Here is a 25,163-nt window from a genome sequence, read left to right as displayed (position 1 = left end):
TTCAAGCCCTAAATTATGCCTAAGGAAAATAAAAGAGCACCCTTCAAAACACATTTTTCAGTTGTGGACTATATCGGAATCATAGCTTTATGGCTCAAAGTAGTAAAACCGTCAACATTAAATGGGTGTTGGAAAAATGTATGGCCTGAGTTAGCTCATTTAGGAAATATGGTCAAACCGGCAAAAAACGGAATTGATGTGATAGAACTTACTAAGTTGGTAGGAGGGGAAGGTTTTGATGATAGGACTACTGAAGACGTTCATGAATTACTGGTAGAAAAAGAGGCTGGCAAAGCAATTTGGTGGAAATGGCATCGGATGTAAACCAAATCAATTAAGAGGATGATAGTGCAGATCAAAATTCTGAAGTTCCAAATTTTACACTAAAAAGCATATGGGATGGCAGAATGCAGATCGTTGGTCTGAAAGGAGCACAAAGTTCAAAAGGGAGCTTCGAACATGATTAGCTCCATACCAAGATATTTACAAAGATCTGTCAAGCAAAGGCAAACAAACCCAGATTGCTGGTATTTTAAAGAGAGCAGAAGATACACGAAAATGCTGCAGAAGCAAGTTCAGAAGGTGAAGATATTCTGCAACGAAAAGCAGCGTCCATTGAATACTACTCTGTCTTCTCCCACTCAACCACCCTTTTATCCATTGTAGCAACTTGTCCTTAATACCATACTGCTCCAATTTGTACAGTAGTCTTCCATGTGCAACAGTGTCAAAAGCTTTCCTGAAATCCAAGTATATGATATCAAAATTATTTTTTGCATCCAGTTCCTTTGTAACCACATCGTAGTGCCCAATCAAATTTGTCAGACAAGACTTTCCCTTAACAAACCCATGTTGTGCCTAAATTATTGCTGCAGTCTTTTCTAGATGATCCTGAAATGCATCTTTAACCAGTGACTCCATTATTTTCCCCAGAACAGAAGTTAAACTAAATGGTCTGTAATTACTCGTGTCACTCTTAGATCACCCTTTGTGAACTGGGGATACATATGCACATCTCTAGTCCATGGGAACTCCCCCTGAGTCCAAGGATGCTCTCATAATGATGGCTAAGGGTTTGCTTACTTCCTTTTCTGCCTCCTTTAATATAACTGGATAGATCCCATCCACCCTAGGTGCTTTTCTTATGTGGGGAGGGAGGCAGCACTTCTTTCTTGTTTTCTTCCAGGCAGAAACTTAAAGTCTTTACACAACCCTGAAAGTTACTTGGTGCAAATGAATAAATAATGAATGCAGGAGATGATTAAAAGAACAACAGAGATTATTAAAGTTGTTGGAGGATATAGCAAGTTTGGTTGTTTTTCTTTGGAGCCCTTCAGTGCATTTATCACTTCAGTCATGTTTCATGTATTATTTGTTTCATGTGCTATTAGTTGTTGCACCAGCCAAAAAAAAAAAAAAATATATATATATACAGTATATATATATGATAACTAAATAAAATTAAAAAATATATAAAAAGGAAAATAACAATCTGTTTATTTCCCACCTCGTGTAAATACCTATCCAGCTGACTCGAATTTTTCCAAGCTATCAGCCTCAGCCATTTATGGAGGCGACCAGTAATTAACTAACAACTCATTGGCTACAAAAAAAACTTTCTGCAATCCAGTCTAAACCTCTTCCTCCATAATTTTAATTTAGGAACCCTGGTTCTGAAATCATAACATTGAAAATTTTTCCCTCATTCATTTTACTTTCTCCTTTCAGACATTTATACACCATAATTAAATCTCCTCTGAGGTGATTTAATTACCTCAGTTACCAAGCTCTGTAGACCCCATATTTGAAGTCTTTCCTCATATGGATGCCATTTTTGCCAATCCCACTCTGCTCATTGCCTGACTTTGGACCCTTTCACGAAAATCTCTTTTCAGGCATAGTCTTCATACTTGAGCACCTTAATTCAAATGCATTCTTATAATATCCTTATACGGTGGGATCTGATCATGACCCTACCTCTACAAGCAAATGTTCGACAAATCATCGATAGGATATCATGGTTGCCATACTTGAACACAATACTCAAAGTGCAGTCTTATGATTGCCTTATACCCTATGTGACCCTATTGACCTATCTCTGCAAGCAAATGTTTAATAATGAATAATCAGTAGGACACCTTGAGTTTCCCTTGCTGCCTTTCATCCTTTGCTGTTTTTAATTCAACCCCACCAAGTGTTTTAGGTTTTTTTGGGTTTGCTATTCCCAAGTATAAGAAGACCAGTGTTCTTTGCAGGACCTATCAAATGGATGCACTGCCCAGTGAATTTAACTGACCGCCTGGCTAAAATTTAAGCGATTCTCGTGGTACCATACGGTACTGCTCACTGGTCTCAATCAATATTAATTTGAACATACTATGCGATCGAGGTCAATGCTAGGAGCATATAATGTTAAATTATGCAATTAATTTTTGCTCTGGATTGCTTAAGTCACATTTATAAATAACAGAAAATTTTATAATATTGCAAAGTATTACATGTTGCTACTTCATAATGCCACCTGGCTGGCAAAATTTTCTGGGGAGAACACTGAAGACCTTAAATTTTTCTGCATTAAAACATAGCTGCCACTTTTCTGGCCATCATTGAAACCTATCCAAGTTATCCTGAACCTGCTGCTTGGCACTTAACATTAACTACTCCACCGATCATTACATCATCTGTGAATTGTGACATTACACCCTCTATGCTAGATGTGATTTTTATACATCTGTGCATTTGTAGATTGATTTGCATGTTGCGTGTGTGTGAACTGGAGAGCTATGGGAAGAACCTTCACTGAAGGAACTCCTATAGTTCAGACTGTAGCCTAGATTGGAAGGGAGAGCTCTTGTGGTTTCCTGCAGTCTTTGACAGTTTGTGCTTATCACTGTCCAAATGAATGACAAGATGAGGTGGGGCAGATTCACTATATTGTTAGAAAAATAACGAAACAGTAGAATAATAGTAGAGATAGCAGAAGAAAACTTTTTAAGTGAAGTAGAATAATATATTTGACAAGTGATTGTTACATAGGTATAAAACAGCAGATATAAAAAATTATATAAAACATAAGGAATATTGGTCAGATGACGAATCTTAATATGAAAGAAGCAAAATAGTTCCATTCTTCACAATAAATTAAATAGAAGAAATTGACCCGTGCATTTATTTCAGTAGACAAATAACTTAGAGTTGAGTGACTGTTATTTGTTTAATTTTTGATCCATTATGAGTTAAGTAAATAAAAGAAACCATTTGTTTTGGGTAATAAATCTTTATTGATTTTCATAAAGATTGACTTCAATTTAAAAGTACTGTAATTGAAATTAACTCATCATTAATATTAATATATTATTCATTTATTTTAAATATTAATTAAAATATAAACATAGATTAGAACTTTGGACTACATTTCAGATGCAGTCCAAAGTTCTGATCTATGTTACAGGTCACTGTTCAAAAACAGTCGCGAATTAGGGTTGAATTTGAAAGTGTCTGCAATTCTGCCCAGACAGGATAGGAGGGAGTATATGATGAGAGCCTTTTCAATCAATTCGGCCCTGGAAAGATTGTGCAAGGCACAAGGAGTAGAATTTTTTTCAGCCCGGTCTGTACTTGTTAACAGGAGAGACTGCTTCTAGAGGGATGGGATACACTTAAATAAAAAGGGTGCAAGAATATTTGCTGATGCTATCGAGGCAGTGTTAAGTGGATTGGAAAACTGCTAGCTTGGGGAGATACAAGGACTAATAGATTAACAGTAGCCACTGGCAGAGGTGAAAGTGATTCTTGCACTGCTTCTATTGGAATGAGCAGAAGCTTGAAAAACAAGATGCAGGATATTTCAGACTGCTGGGAGTCATTGTGGTACAAGTAAACACATCGGTTGTGTGTGGGTAGCTAAGAATAGAAACAGGTGCATGTATACTTGCGTGTACACCAATGCTAGGAGTTTGGTAAATAAATTTGATGAATTTGAGGTATTGCTCAAAGCATCAAATTCAGATATTGTTGGGATATCAGAGCCGTGATGTCACACAGATATAAGGAATGCAGAACTGGAATTTGAGGAGTACAACGTCTACAGAAAGGATAGGAAGGGAGGAGGGGTTATGCTATTAGTTAAGAAACACATAAAATCCAAGGAAGTGAAGCCAGTCGACATCGCTGGACAGTGCAGTGTTGAGTCAGTTTCGTGTGACATAAGCATTGGGAGATCAAAATTGAGAGTAGGAGTGTGCTATAGGCCTAATGACTCTGATGAGCATAATAAGAAACTGTACAGGGAAATAGTGGACCAGTAAATCAGAGAGTGTTATAATGGGGGATTTTAATTTCCCAGATATTGACTGCAATTTGTGGGTTGGTCACTCACACACTAGCAAGGCTTTTGTGGATTTATTGGATGATTGTTTTTACATCAGCATGTTCGGGAGGCAACTAGAGGGAGTAATACTCTTGATTTGATTATCAGTAGTGATTCTTCATGCATTAAGAATCTGCAGATAAAGGAACCACTAGGTGGCAGTGATCATAGTGTTCTGAAGTGGGATTTACTCAAAGAGGTAACTACCATCAGGGGTTAAGGGAAGGGTTATTGCTTTCGTAAAGGCAACTACGATGGTCTGAGACAATATTTAAATTCTATACAGTGGGACCAACTGATGATGTTACCAACAGCAAATTCAAAATGGGAAGCATTCAAAGAACTTATCTTGGAAGTTACTAGGCTTTACATACCAACTAATAAATATTGTTCAAGGTTTAGGCCTAAATGGATGTCAGATGAACTAATGAGACATATGGCAGAGATGAAAAATGCATGGGATACGTATAAATTAACATGTGACACAGAAGCCTAGATAGATACAAGTTGATCTGTAACCAAGTTACAAAGGCAGGTTACGAGAAATCTTTGGCAAGGGATGCAAAGAAAAACAGCAAAGAGTTCTTTACTTATGTAAACTCTAGAAGGAAGGGGATGAATCAGATTGGTCCACTTGATATCAGTGGTTCAACAGTTGATGATCCTGCTCAGGTAGCTAACTAACTAAATGAATATTTTGTATCGACATTCACACATGAGGAGTTATTCAGCAAGGGGAATGCCAGAGGTGTATTCAACTCTGGCAGTAAGCTAGAGAATCTTGTAATAACTGAGAGTAAAGTGGAGGAGAAATCGTTGAAGATAAACACAAGAAAGGCACCTGGGGTGGATGGGATCTATCCAGTTATATTAAAGGAGGCAGCAAAGGAAGTAAGCAAACCCTTAGCCATAATTATGAGAGGAAGTGAAGATGTGCACACAAGGCTGACACAAGTAATTATAGACCTGTGAGTTTAACTTCTGTTCTAGGAAAATTAATGGAGGCACTGGTTAAAGAAGCACTGCAGGATCACCTAGACAAGACTTTAGTTATAGCTCGGACACAGTGTGGTTTTGTTAAGGGGAAGTCTTGCCTGACCAATTTGATTGGATACTATGATGCAGTCACAAAAGAACTGGATGCAAGGAATAACTTTGATATTATCTACTTGGATCTTAGAAAGGCTTTTGATACTTTTGAACATGGAAGACTACTGCACAAATTGGAGCAGTGTAGCATTGGAGGCAAATTGCTGCTATGGATAAAGGGGTGGTTGAGGAGGAGAAGACAGAGTGGTAATCAATGGACACTACTCATTGTGGACTAATGTTATTAGTGGAGTCCCTCAGGGTTCAGTGTTGGGTCCATTATTGTTTTCTGTATTTATAAAAAATATTGATGATGGTTTATCAAGCTTAATGTCCAAGTTCGCAGTCGATACAAAGGTTGGCAGGGTTATTAAGGACACTACTGACATTATGCTGCTGCAACAGGATCTGGAAAAGTTGAGCAGATGGGCTGAGAGGTGGCAAATGAAGTTTAACATTGACAAATGTAAAGTACTACATATGGGAAATAGCAACCCCCCAGAGCAATGTATCAACTATGTGGTACTACACTGACAGTGGTAGAGAATGAAAAGGACCTGGGGGTAAATGTGCAGGCAGATATGAAGTTCTCTGAGCAGTGCAGATGGGCAGCAAGAGTAGCTCATGGTGTCTTGGCAATGATATACAGGAATTTTTCTAGCAGGGATAAGGAGGTGATTATTCCCTTGGATAAGGCAATGGTCAGGCCACAGCTTGAGTACTGTATACAGGTCTGGAGGCCTCATTTCAAGAAGGATGTAGAGCTGCTGGAACGAGTACAGAGAAGGGCAACAAGATTACTGAATGGAACAAAGGGTTGCTCTTACGAAGAAAGGCTTAAGTTTTGCAAATTACAGTGTCTGGAGACTAGGCACCGGCGAGGTGATCTGATAGAGTTGTATAAAGCCTTGAATGGTTTTAGCATGCTCAATGCTGATGGGATTCTTCCTCTTGCTCAGATAATCATCTGAGAGGGCATAAATTCAAATTGAGGAAAGACAGATGTAGGATAGATGTGCGGAAATTTGCCTTTAGCCAGCGGGTAGTTGGTTGGTGGAACAGACTTCTATCCCTTGTTGTGGAAGTTGATAGCATAAATAAATTTAAGGCTCAGCTGGACAGGTGTTTCAAACAAACGGAGGGGTGAAGTGGAAGTTTTTTTTTTTTTGGCTGATGCTGCATAAGCTTGCTTTCTTGCATCATATGCCTCTACTAATGCTAATGCTAACTGTTGATGATCCTGCTCGCGTAGCTAACAAACTAAACGAATATTTTGCATCTACATTCACACATGAGGAGTTATTCAGAGAGGGGAATGCCAGAGGTGGATTTAACTCTGTCAGTAAGCTAGATAATCTTGCAATAACTGAGAGTAAAGTGGAGTCGAAATTGTTGAAGATAAACATAAGAAAGGCACCTGGGGTGGATGTAAGCAAAATGGAGGAGAAATTGTTGAAGTTAAACATAAGGAAGGCACCTGGGGTGGGTAGCATCTATCCAGTTATATTAAAGGAGGTGGCAAAGGAAGTAAGCAAACCTTTAGCCATAATTATGAGAGCTTTCTTGGACTCATGGACTGAAGATGTGCAAATGTGACCCCAATTCACCAAGGAGGATCAAAGGGCAACACAAGTAATTATAGACCTGTTAGTTTAACATCTGTTCTAGGAAAATTAATGGAGGCACTGGTTAAAGAAGCACTGCAGGTCTTGCCTGACCAGTTTGATTGGATACTGTGATGTGGTCACAAAGGAACTGGATGCAGGGAATAACTTTGATATCATATATTTGGATCTTAGAAGAGCTTTTGATACTGTTGCACATGGAAGACTGCTGTACAATTTGGAGAAGAGCAACAAGATTAGTGAATGGAAGAAAGGGTTGCTCTTATAAAGACAGGCTTAAATTTTTCAAATTACAGTGTCTGGAGACTAGGCACCTGCGAGGTGATCTGATTGAAGTTTATAAATCCTTGAATGGTTTGAGCATGCTCAATGCTGATGGAATTCTTCCTCTTGCTCAGAATATTATTTGAGAGGGCTTAAATTCAAATTGAGGAAAGACAGGTGTAGGATAGATGTGCAGAAGTTTGCCTTTAGCCAGCAGGTGGTTGGTGGGTGGAACAGACTTCCATTCATTGTTGTGGAAGTTGATAGCCTAAATAAATTTAAGGCTGAGCTGGACAGATACTTGGAACGAACAGAGGGGTGAAATGGGAGCGTTTTTTCCTTTTGGCTGATGCTGCATAAGCTTGCTTTCTTGCATCATATGCCTCTACTAATGCTAATGTACAAAAAAAAAATGCAAAATAAAATTACATCTGAATCACCATGTGAAATATTTTTTAAATTTATAAAAGAAATCAAATCCTCTTATATGCCTTTGCCCACCAATATTCTCCAACTAGTTATATAGTATTTTCTGTTTTTATTTCAATATACTATGAATTACAACACATTAAATTTGTATTTGGTGTTTAACAGTGAGGTGCTAGCAAAAAGTGTCTGATCTTGCCATTATACTTTTATTTTACTGTCTAAACATAAACAGCTGAAAAAAACACAGACATTCATGTTTCATCTAAAAGAAGATACATAATCACTGGGTTTCACTTTGGGAATCTGTGATCGTGAAAATTCTAAAAAATACAATTAAAAATTTCTTTATTATTATTGGTTTCTCTCATTTATTTTCGGTCAGTAATTTTTAATCAGTCTATTAAATCAGTTAATAGATCACAGTTTTCAATTTAGTAGAAAAAAAAAGTTAAATTAATTTATTTATAATTAAAATAAAAAAGGCATCACATACAGAGACCGCCGTAGCCTAGTGGTCAGGCGCGCGGGTGCATAAGTACACGCGTGCCTTGAGTGACCGGGGTTCAAGCCCGTGACTGCTGAATGCAGTGCTGTTTCTTGTATTCTGTGTATCTTGTAAACTCCTCTGACCGTTTGGTTGTCCCGGAGTATGAACAGAAAATTTATTTTTTATTTATATGAGTGTCCTTGTTAAAGTTGGGGTGCAAGTGACAGAATGTTAAATATTGCATTTTTATATATAAATAAATATTTTTTTATCCATTTCCCCTCTCAAAGGCTATTTCATATTTAATTTAAGAACTTGAAAGCATTCTCAGCACATTTTTATACCAGTTCAACATTTATCACAGAGCACATAAGACAACCTTTGGCAAATTGGTAAAAACATTGCAAATAGAAGTTTCTAATTCATCCAAATTAACCAATTTGCAGGATTAAGGGAGTAGTGTAGAGAAGTAGAGTATGGAAAAGAAAGGCAGGTATAATATAATTTTGAATGGGTGAAGCTTTTAAATAACGAATTTAAAAATGCATAAAATAATCCAATTGGCAATGGGGATTATTAAAAGGTAAGGATGCTGTATCAAGCAAGTAGACTGAATATACTAAGTGGCCACAATTCAAGAATCCATATTTAAAACTCTCTGGACAGTTTGCTAATAGAAAAAATACAACCAGATTTGTTCAGGCATGTTCTTTAGAGGATGCAAAAGAGAATTTTGAAAAACAAAATTAGTTCCAAGAATCGCTACTGAGAGAAAGTTGTGCTAAGCATGATAAATTTGAAATGGAAAGCACAAGATGTTGCAGATGAGGATATTAAGTAGGCACTGGCCTATGGGTTCCAACATATCCTAAACCTTGGCACAAGTTTGTAAAATTAATCATTCTAAAAAATTAAAATCTTTGCATTGGCAAGAGGCGGGGTGCCATCAGTCAATGTGGCCTGGGGCACCATATACACTTGAGCCAGCCCTGGTTAGAACACAGGGCTGGCTTCGATCCCCCAAATTAACAAAGGGGGGATCGAAGGGTGACACGAATAATTACAGACCAGTTAGTTTAACTTCTGTTCCGGGAAAATAAAAGAGTCGCTGGTTAAAGATGCATTGCAGGTTCATCTAGACAAGATAGCACCAATAATTCAGACACGGCATGGGTTTGTTAAGGGAAAGTCTTGTCTGACAAATTTGATTGGATATTATGATGTGGTTACAAAGGAACTGGATGCAAAAAATAATTTTGATGTCATATACTTGAATTTCAGGAAAGCTTTTGACACTGTTGCACACGGAAGACTACTGTACAAATTGGAGCAGAATGGTATTAGGGGTAAGTTGCTACAATGGATAAAAGGATGGTTGAGTGGGAGATGACAGAGGGTGGTAATCAATTGGTGCTTTTCTTTGTGGACTAATGTTATTAGTGGAGTCCCACAGGGTTTGGTGTTGGGTCCACTGTTGTTTTGTATATTTATCAATGATATTGATGAAGGTATATCAGGCTAAGTGTCGAAGTTTGCAGATGATACAAAGGTTGGCAGGGTTGTTAATGACACTAATGGCAGTGTGCTACTGCAACAGGATCTAGAAAATTTGGGAAGATGGGCTGAGAAGTGGCAACTGAAGTTTAACATTGACAAATGCGAAGTACTGCATATGGGTAGAAGTAACCTCAGAGGAATGTACCAACTGTGTAGTATTACACTTAAGGTGGTAGAAAATGAAAAAGACCTGGGAGTAATTGTGGAGTCAGGTATGAAGTTTTCTGAGCAATGCAGACAGGCTGACAGGGCAGGTCAATGGGGTTTTGTCAATGATATACAGGAATTTTGCTAGCAGGGAAAAGGAGGTGATTGTCTCTCTGTATAAGGCAATGGTCAGGCCATGCCTTGAGTACTGCATACAGGTCTGGAGGCCTCATTTTAGAAGGATTGTAGATATGCTTGAGCATGTACAGAGAAGGGCAACAAGATTGGTGAGGGGAATGAAGGGACCCTCTTACCAAGATAGGCTTAAGTTTTGCAAACTGCAGCGATTGGAGACTAGGCACCTGCGAGGTGATCTGATTGAGGTGTATAAAGCCTTGAATGCATTGAGCATGCTGAATTCTGATGGGATTCTTCCACTTGTTAAGATTACGACCCTAACGGCGCATAAATTCAAATTGAGGAAAGGCAGATGTAGAATGGATGTGTGGAAATTTGCCTTTAGCCAGCAAGTGGTTAATTGCTGGAACAAACGTCCATCTGTCGTTGTGGAAGCTGATAGGATAAATAAATTTAAGGAGGAACTGGACAAACATTTAGAGGTAATGGTTGTGTGAATTTTTTTTTTTTTTTTGGCTGATGCTGCATAAGCTCCATACACTTGCTTTCTTGCATCACATGCCACTATTACTACTTCTACTATGCCTTACCACACCTAATTTTATCACAGTGTACTTTGTGAAGCCCTACTACCAAAATGGGAGCAATGTGGCTGCAGCTATTCAGCATTGTTGGCATTGCAATACCTGCAAGTCATATTTCTGACACTTAATGTTGTTGAAAAAAACCATTGCATGGTTCAAGGAAACAAAATGTAAGAGTGAAGTCAAGATGAGGGTACAAACTCAACCAAAAATGGATTGAAGATATTGCCATTGCAGTCAGGGGCAGTGGGAGAGGGAGCAGATGGGTTTCCCTAGGCCCAAATATTGTGTGGCGGGAAGGGGGGAAAGATCTTGGGAGCTTTTATAAGAGAAACTGCAGGCCAGCTGAGGCTGTTTTCCTTTGGAGGGGGTGCAGGCCAGCTCTTGACATCCTTGATCAGTTACAGAAAGAACCATGGATAGTGGTATTCTGGCATCACCACCACCAGAAGGCAGAACCAGTACATGTTCAGCAGCAAGACTGTTGGACATTCTGTAAACAATAGTAGAAGCAGAATTTAAAAAAAAAACAAACTTTTTCTATAAATTTAAAAAAAGTTCCTACCTATCAGATATACTGCTAATGGCTACGTTACTGCTGTAGTGCTTTTTCTCCCAGAAACTTAAAAGCCACATATCATGTGTCTGAATAGATTACCAAAAACATCTGTTATGAGATTATTAATAAAAAAAAGTAATTCGCAAGCACAAAACTGAATTTTTAAATTGGATGACAGTAATCAGCCTTATGACTAATAGTGTCACAAAAGGTCACACAACTATTCAAGTGTTAAATGGGTATTTATTTTTCAGTGATTGTTTCTGCTAATATGATATAGTTGAGCCCTTGCAGCTAGCTTAATGACTTTGGTTGTTGTTCTTCCACATTATTTGAAAATGGTCATAGTTTAAACCCTGTATTTGTGAAAGAAACTTCTTTCAGCTTTTTTGCAGGGGTTGCAGCATGATGCAACCCTTGCCCAAGAGCAACACTAACTTGGCAATGGTTTCATTCTGCAAAAATTTATTCTGTAGTAAACTGTGACCATACAACTAGAACCCATGATATACATAATATTCCTTAGTGCAATAAATTGGAAGTGTGTTCTCTGAACCAAAACAATGAAAAAATGTTACATAAACATGGATCACAAAATGCTTCTTTGACAAACCATAGCCATTCAAAAATTTTCTTAAACCCACATAGTAAAGTAAAATCCAGACATCAACAGCAGTTTTCTGTTGGGAGACTGATAGACCCATGCATTTTGCCTCATAGACCATTGGTGCTGCATACTGTCATTTTTAAATCACACCTGTACCAGTGTTACTGGACACTGTCTCACTGGATATTATGGTGCCCAGCCCATTTCAGTCACATTGTAAGAAATTACCTTAAGACTGCTTAAACTGAATGATGGATAAGAAGGCAAGCACTAATATCCATGTCAAGTTATTCATAAAACCTGAATGCCTTTGATTATTTTCTTTGCAGACATCTGAACAATGGAGTTTATGCTTCACTAGTGGATACAATGTGGTCACTAGAGAAGCAGCAAGTTCAAAATGCCTTCACCTTAGACATTTCATTTCCAGACCCATTATATATAACATTTTTTCATTGTATTGGTCCTACACCCTCCAATTTATTATACTTATTGCAGGGACACCCTGTATAGTCCCAAGGTTCGGAATTCTTTATAAATAAAACTGATTCTATTCTTTATAAGAAAACTACTGGAATTCTTCTGTGCATCTGTCAATCCATGCACTAAAAGGCCAAATGTGTGGCAGTGCAAGGTGAACATTTTTACTATCTACTGTAACACTGACAACAGTGGTTGCTTCATATCACTGGAATGGCACAAAGATTATTTTAGTAAAACTACTTATTTAGTCAATTTGTAATTTAAATGTTTGTCTTACAAGTACCCAAGGTTTGTCTCACTAATAAGACTATGTATATTACTTCTGAAACAAAGTTCAACTTTCCTGCTGTTGTCAAGAAAATTTTTGAACTGAAGCATTTGTGTAGCCATGTTTATATGATATGTTTTCATTGTTTTGGCCTATAAAACACTCACTCCAGTTTACTGAACTTATTTCAGAGACGCCTTATATAGTTCGTTGCAGAATTCCTTATTTTCCTTATAAATAAAACTGAAACTATTCTTTATAAATAAAACCAGATAGACTGTGTAGTGCCTTTAAACTGTAATATAGAAATAAGGTAAATGCAATAATTAATTGGTTGAAATAATATTAGTTTATTATTTAGTTTATTCTCCGGCAACACAGCCTGAAGTTATATAGAGATATATTGAGAACAGTTCGATTAGTGCCAGAGGAAACTCATCAGAAAGAGTTAAAAGCTTGGATTCGAAAGGATTTTGAAAATAATAAACATCATGAAGATGAAGTAAGTATAAAAGTATGAATTTTAGTCATATTACCATTAAGCAGGCACTTTGATTGTATACCAGGCACCATTTAGTATAATTGAAATAAGACAGGAACACTTGAATATTGTGCATCTTTTAATGCTATTCTCTATATAATAGTGAAAGAAATTAATGTAAGAAATTTCTATATTGTCCTAACAAATTTTACATAACGGTTAGTATCACTTAGAAATGAACAGAATTACAAATTTATTACAAATTACATAACAGAATTACAAAATTATACATTTCATTGCTTATTCAAAAATATTTTATGAAACTCAAGAGCAGTTGCTTTTGGTATCCCAAAAGCTTTTGATCATGTTTGGTATAAAGGTCTTCTAAATAAGCTTCCACCCTATGGTTTGCCAACTGTTTTTTGTAATTGGATATCCAGTTTTCTCTCTGACCTCTCACTGTGGGTGATAGTAGATGGCTGTTTTGTAACTTCTCCACTAATGCAGGTGTTCCCCAAGGTGTGGTTCTTTCTCCCACCTGGGCGTAGCTACCGTATAGCAAAAATAGGCAAAGCCTAGGGCCCTACTTCACCAGGGCCCATAGACAGATGTAAGTAGTGGCTGCCCCTACTACGCTAGGGACTATAGACAGACGCAACATGTAATGAAAATATTTTTCTCGCCAAGCTCCTCAACAATATTATACATCTAGAATAAGGAAGCAATTCTTATATCTTATCGCCAAAACATAACAAACCAAGGCGGCGGCAGTCTTTATTTTGCTTTTACAAATGCAACTTTGTATAGTGATCAAACACCCATTCGGTTACTGCATGTGTATGCATCATATCATATGGTATTCGGGATTCCCCAACTTGATGGGGGGGGATAGGCCCACCATATACGAACATTTAGCCCTATACGGTGGTCAAAAGTTGTTAGTTGATTAATTTCGATTCAAGTTTGTTCAAGTCATTATCAAAACAGCAATTGACATACAAAAATGTATTTGTTTAATTTTGCTATTTGTATTTGAAATATAAAGTTTTTAAAATTAAATTAATAAAATTTTTAGTTAAAAACGGATGAAAAGAAAAAGGGAAAGAGTGAAGCCCAAAAAAGAACAATGAAGAAAGCAGTCAACAAATTACCTAAATTAGATCATTTCTTTACAAAACACAGTAGTGAATTATGTCCAGAAGAAGGTAAAGAAAAGACCAGTATTGGAATTAGAAAATGCAGAAAATAATGCTGCTGGTGTAAATATGACTGCTGATCATTTAAATCAAGCAGGATCATCAAACGAAAGCAATTCAACAATAATAGATATGCCTTTGTCGGAAATTAGTGTTTGAATGCACTGCACCGTCGATTCCCTCAAGCGATCTTGGAGAATATGTGGACATCAGCATTTCCGATGAAACAAAAAGAAACATTATGAGTTTGTCACCTCAGAGACCTAAAGGACCATTTCCAAGGGATCCCGAACAACAAAATAGAAGTTTTAGTTACACGAACTACTATTCTACTTCAACATATGGTCCAGTTCCTCGTTGTGGCTATGCTACTCCGGACTACGAGATTGGAAAAATCTATCTTTTCAGATAAAAAGTCAATGTTTCTCAACGTCATATCAAGGCACGTACTATACATGAAATGTGACAAAGAACGCAACGATTGATAAAGATCTTCAGGAACAAGTAAGATACAGATCCTGATTTTGGAAAATGGCACTAGGACGGTTATTTTGGATAATGCTTGTGTTGGCTAAAAGTTCTTTAGCATTTCGCGGTAATTGGAAAGGATTTTTGGAAGATTACAATGGCAATTTTTTATTGCAAGTACTTTCCTACTATGATGACGTAATGAAACAAATTATTAATAAGCTATCTGGTTCAGTAACTGATTTAAGCCCCACTATCCAAAATGAGTTAATAGAATGTTTAGGTACCAAATTAACAAAAGAAAAATGTTACACTCAAAATTAATTCAGCACCATTCTATTCACTAGTTTTGGATACTACTCAAGATCTCACAAAAAAAGATCAATTAAGTATTATTGTACGACATGTCCACATAATTTGTGACGAAAATGAAAAATCCAAATATTTCGAAATTTGTGAAACGTTTATAGGATTCTATGACATGAATGATCATTCGGCAGAAATGATGGCGGATAATATAATGAAAATATTACACAAACTAAATATTCCCATTGAAAAATGTTATGGTCAGGGATATGATGGGGCCAATGCCAAGAGTGGGGTTTCTAACGGTGTGCAGTCACGCATTAAAAGGATCCAATGAAATGCAGAGTACATTCATTGTACAAGTCACAATTTCAATTTAGTTATTAATGATAGTGTAAATTGTTGTAATAACGTTTCATAATTTTTCGACATTCTTCAAATTTTGTATAATTTTTTTTGGAAATAGTACAAAAAGATGGGATCTTCTTTCTAAATTTACTGAGGAATCTGAAGTTACATTAAAAAAAACTCAACCCTACTTGATGGTCTGGTATATTACAGTCTATAACAGCTGTGAAAGTTTGTTTTGTGGACATTATAAAAGCTTTGATAATGAAGAATAGAATAATGAAGCAAATGACATTTGATTTTATTTTCATTTGTATATTTTTGAATAACGTGATGTGCGAAATTAATTATACTTCAAAACTATACAGAAGCATGATATAGACCTCGATGAATGTACTTCTGTATTGGATCGAATCAGTAAAAATTTACAAAACATTCAAATTCATATGGACAAATTAAATACGAATCTGAGAAAATTGCCAAGGAGTTCGGGCTAGATCCCAAATTTGAAGACAAACGACAACGTAGAACTAAGAGACAGTACGATGAAATAGCTTCAGATTTTTTGTCTGTTAATAGAGATTAGTTTTTTTTTTTTAAATCATTGTTTTTTACTCCTTTAGACAAAATTATAAAAATTAAAAATCGTTTTGAAAGTATGAAGTTATTAAAAAATTATTTTGCAATACTAGAACCGAAAAAAAATATGTCAAATGCTGATATATTAAGTGAGTGAAAATTTCATAAAATATTCATCTGTACTCTCTCTCTCTCTCTCTCCAACTGCCGATTCAATATCGTAATTTAATCACACTTATTAAATGAGATTTATCAGCAGACATGTCTATAAGACAATTTTTTTTATTTGACTTTTTAGAAATTTTTACTTTATTTATATTATTTTTTTTACCCTGCCAGCTGCCTCTGCCGAAAGAAGATCATTTAGTAATTACGAATAATAAAAGATTATAAAAGAAATGGATGAGCATAAATATGCCAGTAAAATGGATTTTATTAATGATTTCGCAAATGTAAAAGCACTAAAAGTAACATTTTAACTTTTTTCATAAATTTTATTAGCTATAGTATAATTTTTTATATTTGTCAAATTGTTTAATTTGTCAAATATTTGTTTAATAAGTAGTATCATATTGTAATATTAATTTTCATGTTTTTGATGTTTGTAAAATTATAAAGAAATTGTAAATAAAATACATATTTATGTTATTAAAATGATTCAACATTTTTTATATTATACCTAATTAAAATTTATTTTAATAAAAATAAGGGGCCCAAAATGATTTCTTGCCTAAGGGCCCAAAAAACTTACTATGCCACTGCTCCCACTTTTTTCTTCTTGCATATTAATGACTTTCTTCCATTGGCTAAAAATTCTATCCATAGTTTGGCTGGTGGCAGCACATTGCATTCCACCCTCCAGTTTGAGTAACGTTGCCCTACAAAAACGGCTTCAACTTCTTGAATATCCACAACCAATTCCTTAAATGCTGATCTCCAGGTAATTCTCCAGTGGGGAAAAGATAACTTAATTGATTTCAATCCTTCTAAAACTCAGTCCTGTCTTATATCTTGCAAAAAGGATTCTTCTGCTCCTATGCTTATCAATGACACTCAGATTTCTAGACAAGATCACATATCTGTATTAGGGATTACCCTGACTTCTAATCTGCCTTGGCATAAGTACATCACAAAATATTACTTCCTCTGCTTCTAAAACACTGGGTTTTCTCTATTGCTCTCGGTGTTACTTTTCTTACAACAGCTGTTCACCCTGTACAAATAACAAAAAAATCAGCTCTATCATGGAATATTATTCTAACATATGGGGCTGTGTCCCCCAAACCTCTCTCTCTCTGTCTCTCTCTCTCTCTCTCTCTCTCTCTCTCAGGCTGCTAGATTCCATTCAAAAGAGGGCAATTAGGTTAATTAATGACCCATCTAACAAAGTCTCTGCCTTATAGACATTTCTGTTTCTGCTGCATGCCTTTTCTATAGATACTTCCATGGGCACTGTTTCTTCTGAATTTTCTTTTATAATTCCCACTCTCTCTTCCAAACCAGTCTGAACACATGCTGCAACCAGTCAGCATTTTTTTTTACTGTCCAACTTCAAATTCACAGAACCAACTTTTCTTCTTCCTCATTTATTCCTTCAACTTTTGTTTTCTGGAACAACTCTCTTCATATGTATTTCCTGAAAATTGCAATCTACAGAAATTAATGTCAATGAGTATCTTCTTTCATCTTCTCAACCATGCCCTTTACTAAGTGCTATAGTTTCTAATACCTATTGTGCTTGGGGTTTTCATATTAAAAAATAAAAAAAAGCAATTCATTTACTGGCTTTGCAGTGATGATAAACCCTATATTCAGAATGCTAAAATACTGATTATTTTAACAATATTCTTATTCAAATAAGTAGTAGTATCCCTCAACCATGAAGAGTTATTGAAACACAGCATTCTTCCTTTGCCTGCTGAAGTGCTTTGCAGCTTCTCCTTGAAAAGATGTGGCATCAGCAACTGGATTCTCCTTTTATTTTTTTCCAGGTATTTTCATCCATTCTTCATTAGGTGTACTTCATTTTATCTGGTTTACTCTCTCTAAATTTTCATTTCAGTTAAGTGACATCTTTAGCCAGCCAAGGAGATATTTCCTTGACTGGCTAAAGTACTATAAATTTTTTAAGTCACATTTTTTCTCTGGTCAGTGTTGACAAGAACGTTCATGTTTCACTCCCAACCTCTAAAAAGTTTGGGAGTGAAACTTTACTGCTTATTTACAGACAATATTGCTGAACCCACTTTAGAATTCTCTTATAAATTAAAACACTAAAGGTTTTGGTTTTTTTTTTTTTAGGAGCATTAGCAACTAAGGCCATATTGCTCCGGGGATGTGCGGTGGTCATTCCCTGACCTTTCCGCATCCTCCGTATTTGGTGGTGACGGGCTCGAACCCCAGTCTAATCAAGAAGTGTGTGCTACGCACTGTTGCTCCTTCCCACCTGGCTACGGAGGCGCCTAAAACACTAAATTCCAAGAGTATGTTCCAATTGTTTCATATGTACTGAATTATCTTCATCCCTCTTTTTCTATCCTTTCTTCTCTATCCGAAAACAGTTGTATTTAGCATTTTGACTTGATGACAATATCCCAAAGTGAGTTCTGGAATGTTATCTATAAATACATAATGGTTTAGTATTGTATATTGAATGCTCTGTATGTAAAGGTGTCTCAACATTACATATTCAGTTAATGAATTGTTGCCTTTCAGAACCTGGAATTTATTTATCCGTGTCACTTTTTTATACATTAATAACAGAATACTGCAGATTGGTAATACCATATGCAAACAGATTTTTGACCTGGTGGCTATGTTATCTGCTCTCGTGTGAACACTGCACTTTCCGTATTTTTTCTGCGAGTGCTTCCCTCTCCCATTGTGAGGTTGATTCCTTCTGTATTTAGATCACAAAATTTTTGGATGTCACTTGGCATTGTGTTTTCTCTGATCATGTGTTTATTTTTATCAAATGCTTGATCAAAAAAAGTTAAAGAAGCAATGTCTGCTTTGTAGATACCTGTTACCAGCATCAAAAGTTTTGCAAGCTGGTGCATTTGGTGTAGATAGTTCATCAACAGCAATAAATTTTTTAGACAATATTTAAAAAAGACACTTAAAAAAGATGCCAATCAGAGATAAATGTGATACTAAAGGAATAGTAAAATTCTGATTTTACTCTGATAAATTTAAAAAAATAGATTTAAATGATTGATGATTATTAGATACCAGTACAACCTGCTCAAAGGTTAATTATTACTCTAGGTTAGAATTTTTTTTTTTTTGTCACATGTTGCCTCAGTATTGCACTGCTCCAAATAAAAGGCATTATTTCAGTGGAGAAATATATCGCTTTTTATTTAAAGTGTATGCCACCACCCAGATCTGGGTTTCAACTCTGAAGTGCCATTGGTAGGCCGTTGGGCTTTGTCAAGACCTGAGCGACCTGGTGACAAGATACATCTACAGTATGTGAGGTGCAGTAAGTAAAGTAGACACAGTTATGTCTAGGACAAAAGTGTCAAGCTATGAAAACTATATAAAGTTATTGTGTGTGTGTGTCAGGCAGAGCTTCTTTCTGTATATAGCTATAAGCAAACTTGATTTGTCACTTAGTGCATCAATCTGTATTGATGCCTTTTTTTTTTCTTATAAAATATAATTTTTAGCTTTTTGATGAATTGAAAATAGTGTTTTGTTAGGATTTTAAAAATTCAATTACAAAATATTGAATAAAAATAAATGAGAGAAACCAATAATAATAATTATTATTAGCACCTTCACAATGGTGTAACTGTTAATAATCCTGAGTTTACCCCATGTGCAAGTTTTGGAATGTTGCACCTATACTTGATGACAAACTAATAATAATAATTACACTGGTTTACAGTGTATCTGAGGTTTGAGTAAAAGTATATGGCAGTTATTTATGCATGTTTTCTGATTACTAAACCGAAGTCCGTTTGTTTCTATCACGTAAAGATTTTTCACAATTCATTAACAAAATATTACCTAGGTATTATACGCAAATGTGTACATAACTATAGTTTCTGCAATGGTTTACATGTTTTATTCGTAATCAGTATCAAATATTTGCCTCAAATACAACAGATTGTATTTGAGGTAACTACACACACACTGCAAGGTCATACTTCAAGGTAGCCGACCTTGACCCAGGAAGGTAGACGGCCGCCCACTCCGCTCTTCTGGCCCATCTGTCATTCCCAGAATTTTATTTTCCGAGTGGAGTCTGGAAGACTCCACTCGGAAAATAGTTACGTGTAGTTACAGGTAAACTTGTCTGAGCATACACTCACTTGTTTGTACAGTCCACTCAACCACAAAGCCTATATAAGTGGCACATCCCTTATGCAGTCACAGTACTCCTGTAAAAACCGTCATGAGCTCTCATTGTGTGTTAGTTTTCTTTTAGTATAGCAACCAGAAAGTGTATTAACAGTCTCAACATATTTTGTTATATATGTGGTTGTTTTGTTCCTGTAAAGCAGAGGTGAAATATTACCAATTTTGTAAAAAAATCGTATTATTCATACTTTGACATAAAACTAGGTGATCAGAATAAATCGTGGGCACCGCATAAAGTATGCTATACATGTGTCGAACATCTCGAAAATGGAGTCAAGGAAAAAAGATGTGCTTGCCATTTGCTATTCCTATGGTGTGGCGCGAGCCAGTAAGCCATGCCAAATGTTACATTTGTGTATGTGACGTTAAAGGTTACAATTCAAAAAATAAAAAGGACATCAAATATTCAGATCTACCGTCAGCCATAAGACCGATTCCGCATGGACCTGATCTGTCTGTAAAACCTCCACCAGAAACTTTGAAGTCCACATCTTCTTCCACCAAAGCAGAAGCTAAAGAGGTTAGTGAAAAGGAACGTTATCAACCAGAAAATATTTTAATGGCACAGCAATTCGCACAAGTCGAACTGAACGATTTAGTAAGAGACTTAGGTCTTCCAAAGTATGCTGCTGAAATTCTGGGATCCAGACTTCAAGCGAAGAACTTACTTGCTCCAGTTACATCATTTTCCTGGTACAGAAATTGTAAAAGGGAGTTTATATAGTATTTTTCACAAGAAGGTCCTCTCGTATATTGCAGTGATATCGCTGGTTTAATAATGTACCTTAATAGCTCCATATGTTCCTAGTGAATGGAGGCTATTTATAGACTCTTCTAAGACTAGTTTAAAAGGTGTTCTCTTGTATAATGGAGATAAGTACAGTGGTACCTTGGTTTGCGAGCATAATTCGTTCTGGAAACGTGCTCGTAATCCAAAGCACTCGTATATCAAAGCAAATTTCCCCATAAGAAATAATGGAAACCCAGATGATTTGTTCCAAAACTCAAAAATATTCATATACTGTAAAAATGATTAATACAAAATACATACCTTTTTATATTTTTGATATTTAAATTTAATATACATAAAGCAATCGAATTTATTAATTATTGGGTAGGACGACTTTCACTGTCTCTAACGGAATCACTGCAATCTGTTGACTTTTTCTTTTTGTGCGACTTTAACAAGGAATCTTTCCAATGACACTTGCTTTTGCCTCCTTTTGAGGATTTCAGAAATCAGATTCATCGCTCGCACTATTACAAAATGAGGAGGCACGCTTGATACACATAAACAAAGCTGCGCGCGTGTAGCAACTGAATAAACACCGTAAAGGCAGAGATACACTATTAATTAACACCTCACATTTTACTAAAGCACATTTCTAGGGGTTCCTACCATAAAACAATAAAAACAATTTCCAGTTGCGTTCCTGCTAGTGGAATCTGTTATAAACTGGTAGTAAACTCGATCTAATTGCATTTGCGATTATACTAGCTGGAATTGTTGGTTTTCACGTTATTATGGTGAAATGTGTTTCCCCTTCACGGATATAAAAAACCATAAATACATTTTCAAAATCTTCTCTTCATTGCTATCGGGTTGCGGTGATTCTGCGTTCGACTGCCATTTCTTGTAAACACAAAGGCAAATCGTGCATAGGCGAATTCGGTTCGTGTTATATAAGATATCGTTCCCATATTTATAAATCGTGTATCATCGAATTCGTGTAGTGTAAACACGTGTTATACGAGGACTGACTGTACTCGTATTGCAAGACCTCGCTCGTTTATCAAGTTAAAATTTATTAAAAATTTTTGCTCGTCTTGCAAAACACTCGCATACCAAGTTACTCGTAATCCAAGGTACCACTGTACACATCCGTGCCAGTTGCTCATTCAGTCTACTTAAAAGAAACTTATGACAATCTAAAGTTGCTTCTGGAGAAAATTAAATATCAAGATCACAGATGGCAACTATGTGGAGACATAAAAGTGTTATGTATGTTGTTGGGGCAACAGGGTGGGTTATGAATGGGATAGCAATGGCCTCGGATTATGAATAGCAATGGCCTCTGAGGCACAATCTTACACTGGGGTCAAAAAATATTGTGCACAAAAGTTTGAAGCCAGATAAAATACTTTTACCTCCACTGCATATCAAGTTAGGCATAAAGAAGCAATCTGTTAAAGCATTGAATAAGAATGACAACTGCTTTAAGTACTTTTGCAGTAAATTTCTGCAAAGGTACTTAAACTGCAGCAGTTTATCTGATGCAAAACTTCAGGAGGGTATCTTCATTGGTCCCCAAATTAGAAAATTGGTTTTAGACAGTCAGTTTGAAACTTTGCTTTTAAAAGTGTAATGGAAAACTTTCTAGGAAATCATAAATCACAGGATTATGAGAAAACTGTTCAAAATATGCTCAAAGCTTTGCAATTTAGGTTGCAATATGAGCATCAAAATTCACTTTTTGCATGCTCATCTGGATTTTTTCCCCAAAAATCTTGTGCAGATGAGCAAAGAACAAGGGGAGAATTCCATCAGGACATAAAGGAAATGGAGCAGAGGTACCAGGAAAGGTGGACTACAAGCATGATGGCTGACTACTGCTGGTGATTAAAAAGAGAGAAACCTGGCACTGTACATAAAAGAAAAATGATTAAACATTCTTTTCAAACAAAGAGACAAAGGTCTGATTAATGAAAGTTTCAGAATTTTGATTAATACTTGTTAGTATTTACATATTTTTTGATATATGAAAATGTAATCCTATCAATTTGGCATTACTAAATACAATAAAGTTGTATACTTTTTTATTTCTTAAATTGTGATATATCTGGATGAGATAGAAAAAAATCTAAGTCATATTTGAAATCACAGCAACATATTTTGACAGTAGGACCTATTGAAATTCAAACCCCACTGAACAAACTTAAATTTGTAAACTAGTGTTATTATATTATTTTTGTTGTATCCATAGAGAATATACAAGGTGTTCTTAATTGAAATGCAGATGCTTACATGGCATCTGGTAGACGTCACAGTTATCGGCATTTCGTTTCTTAGCTACTCCAGTAGTTGCATTTTGTTCCTCATATGTCCCAGCTGCTGGTGTGTCTTTCCCTTAGATGCAACCACTTTATCTTTTCATCTGATTTTTTTTTTTTTTTTTTTGCTTGTTTGTTTGTTTATCTGATCTTATATCCCCCTCCTTTATTATATATACAGGGTGATTCACTACCAGTGCGACAAACTTGCAGGAGGTGTAGGGGGCACAAAGGCGAATCGGAATCATATAGCATTGCCGGGTCCGAAATGCCTTCATCATGCGGTATAGGACATTGAACGGGAGGTCGCGTGAACAGTGATCCCGCTGGAAGTCAGCATTTGCGAACCGGTTCCCGAGGCAGTAGGATGGACAAGTATTCAAACATTGAACTGGCCAACATGCACCTCGCGTATGGAGCTGCGGACTGTAGCGGCGCGCTGCTCTGCGCTTGTACCAGGAATGTTTCCCACACAGGCGTGCTCCTCATCATAAGATTTTCGCACATGTGCACAGAAGGTTACGTGAGACTGGTTGTTTTACGAGAGGTACCATGAATCGAGAGCGAACAAAGAGGATGCCAGACAATGAGGAGAATGTCCTATGTCTTGCAGAAGGCAATCCAAGTACGAGTACTCGAGCGATAGGCCAACGATTGGGTATTTCCCAATCCACTGTATGGAGGATACTGTCAACAAACCACAAACCACATGATTTCATACTATCTGCAATGCATCCAATCATTGGAGCCTGCAGATTATCCACCCCAGAGGACTTTTGCTACTTGATTTCTTCAACAGAAACAGTTCGCAAATGCTGACTTCCAGCGGGATCGCTGGAAGTCAGCATTTACCTCTACTGCATGACGAAGGCATTTCGGACCCTGCAATGCTATGTGATTCCGATTCGTCTTTGTGCCCCCTACACCTCCTGCAAGTTTGTCACACTGGTATATCCTGTATATATATATACATATATATATATATATATATATATATATATATATATAATTATTTTTTTTTCCATTTAACATCATTTTTATTTATTTATTTACAGAATTTACAAAATAAATAACAAAAATACACATAATATCAAAAAATATTGTTTTTAGCCTTAGAATTTATTCACTGACATGATCAAAGAAGTTATTACAAAAAATTGTGTTCCAAACTTTTTGGAATACAGAAATTGCAAATTTTTTGCATATTTCACACATATCTTGTCAAGATATGTGTGAAATATGTTCTTATTTTCTTTTGTGAAAATAAGAACATATATTCTGTTCTTATTTTCTTTTGTGAAAGAAACAGTTCTTTCTTTCACAACTTGTACTGGACATTTCCTGATCCTCTTTTTGAAACAATTTTTTTGCCAAGTTGTGCTCTTCTTTTAATATCTCTCAGTAAGTAAGCAATATTTCATCATTTTTTCAGATTTTCAGATGCTAGTTCTAAAGCTAATATTTTTAAAAATTTTATTGTTTGCAGTGAATGCCATATTTTTATTTTTAATATAAATAATTTTCTCGTTGATTCTGCTATCTTCAACGCAGTGTACAAAATAACTACGGGCCAACAGTTTGGGTTCCCAATGCATAACATTTATCCACCATATCTACTCCTGACTTCATTGAATTACAGAAATTATGGTTTGTGAGATTGCTGTTTCTTTGATCTTTGCATTTATTCATGGGTGCTAGAAAAACATTCTTCTTGTGGGTAAGCACTGGTAAGCAGTGTTCTTGGAAAGCAATTAAACTTG

The 25,163-nt window shown here is 36.1% G+C and overlaps 1 protein-coding gene across 1 annotated transcript in view; it reads left to right on the top strand.

Moving 5' to 3' along the window:
- The window catches only part of LOC150091381 (LYR motif-containing protein 2), a 30,128-nt gene that overhangs the window by 4,387 nt on the left and 578 nt on the right, over nucleotides 1–25,163 (top strand). The window contains exon 2 of the mRNA XM_090383569.1: nucleotides 12,968–13,108. Within this exon, the coding sequence (XP_090239695.1) occupies nucleotides 12,968–13,108 (141 nt within the window). The remainder of the gene's footprint in view (nucleotides 1–12,967; nucleotides 13,109–25,163) is intronic.

The sequence above is a fragment of the Mastigoproctus giganteus genome, chromosome 1 (assembly GCF_048544385.1).
Source record: "Mastigoproctus giganteus isolate SK-2022 chromosome 1, ASM4854438v1, whole genome shotgun sequence".
Lineage (NCBI taxonomy): Eukaryota > Metazoa > Arthropoda > Arachnida > Uropygi > Thelyphonidae > Mastigoproctus > Mastigoproctus giganteus.
The sequence above is the reverse complement of the archived record's forward strand: the minus strand, read 5'-3'. Positions and strand labels throughout refer to the sequence as shown.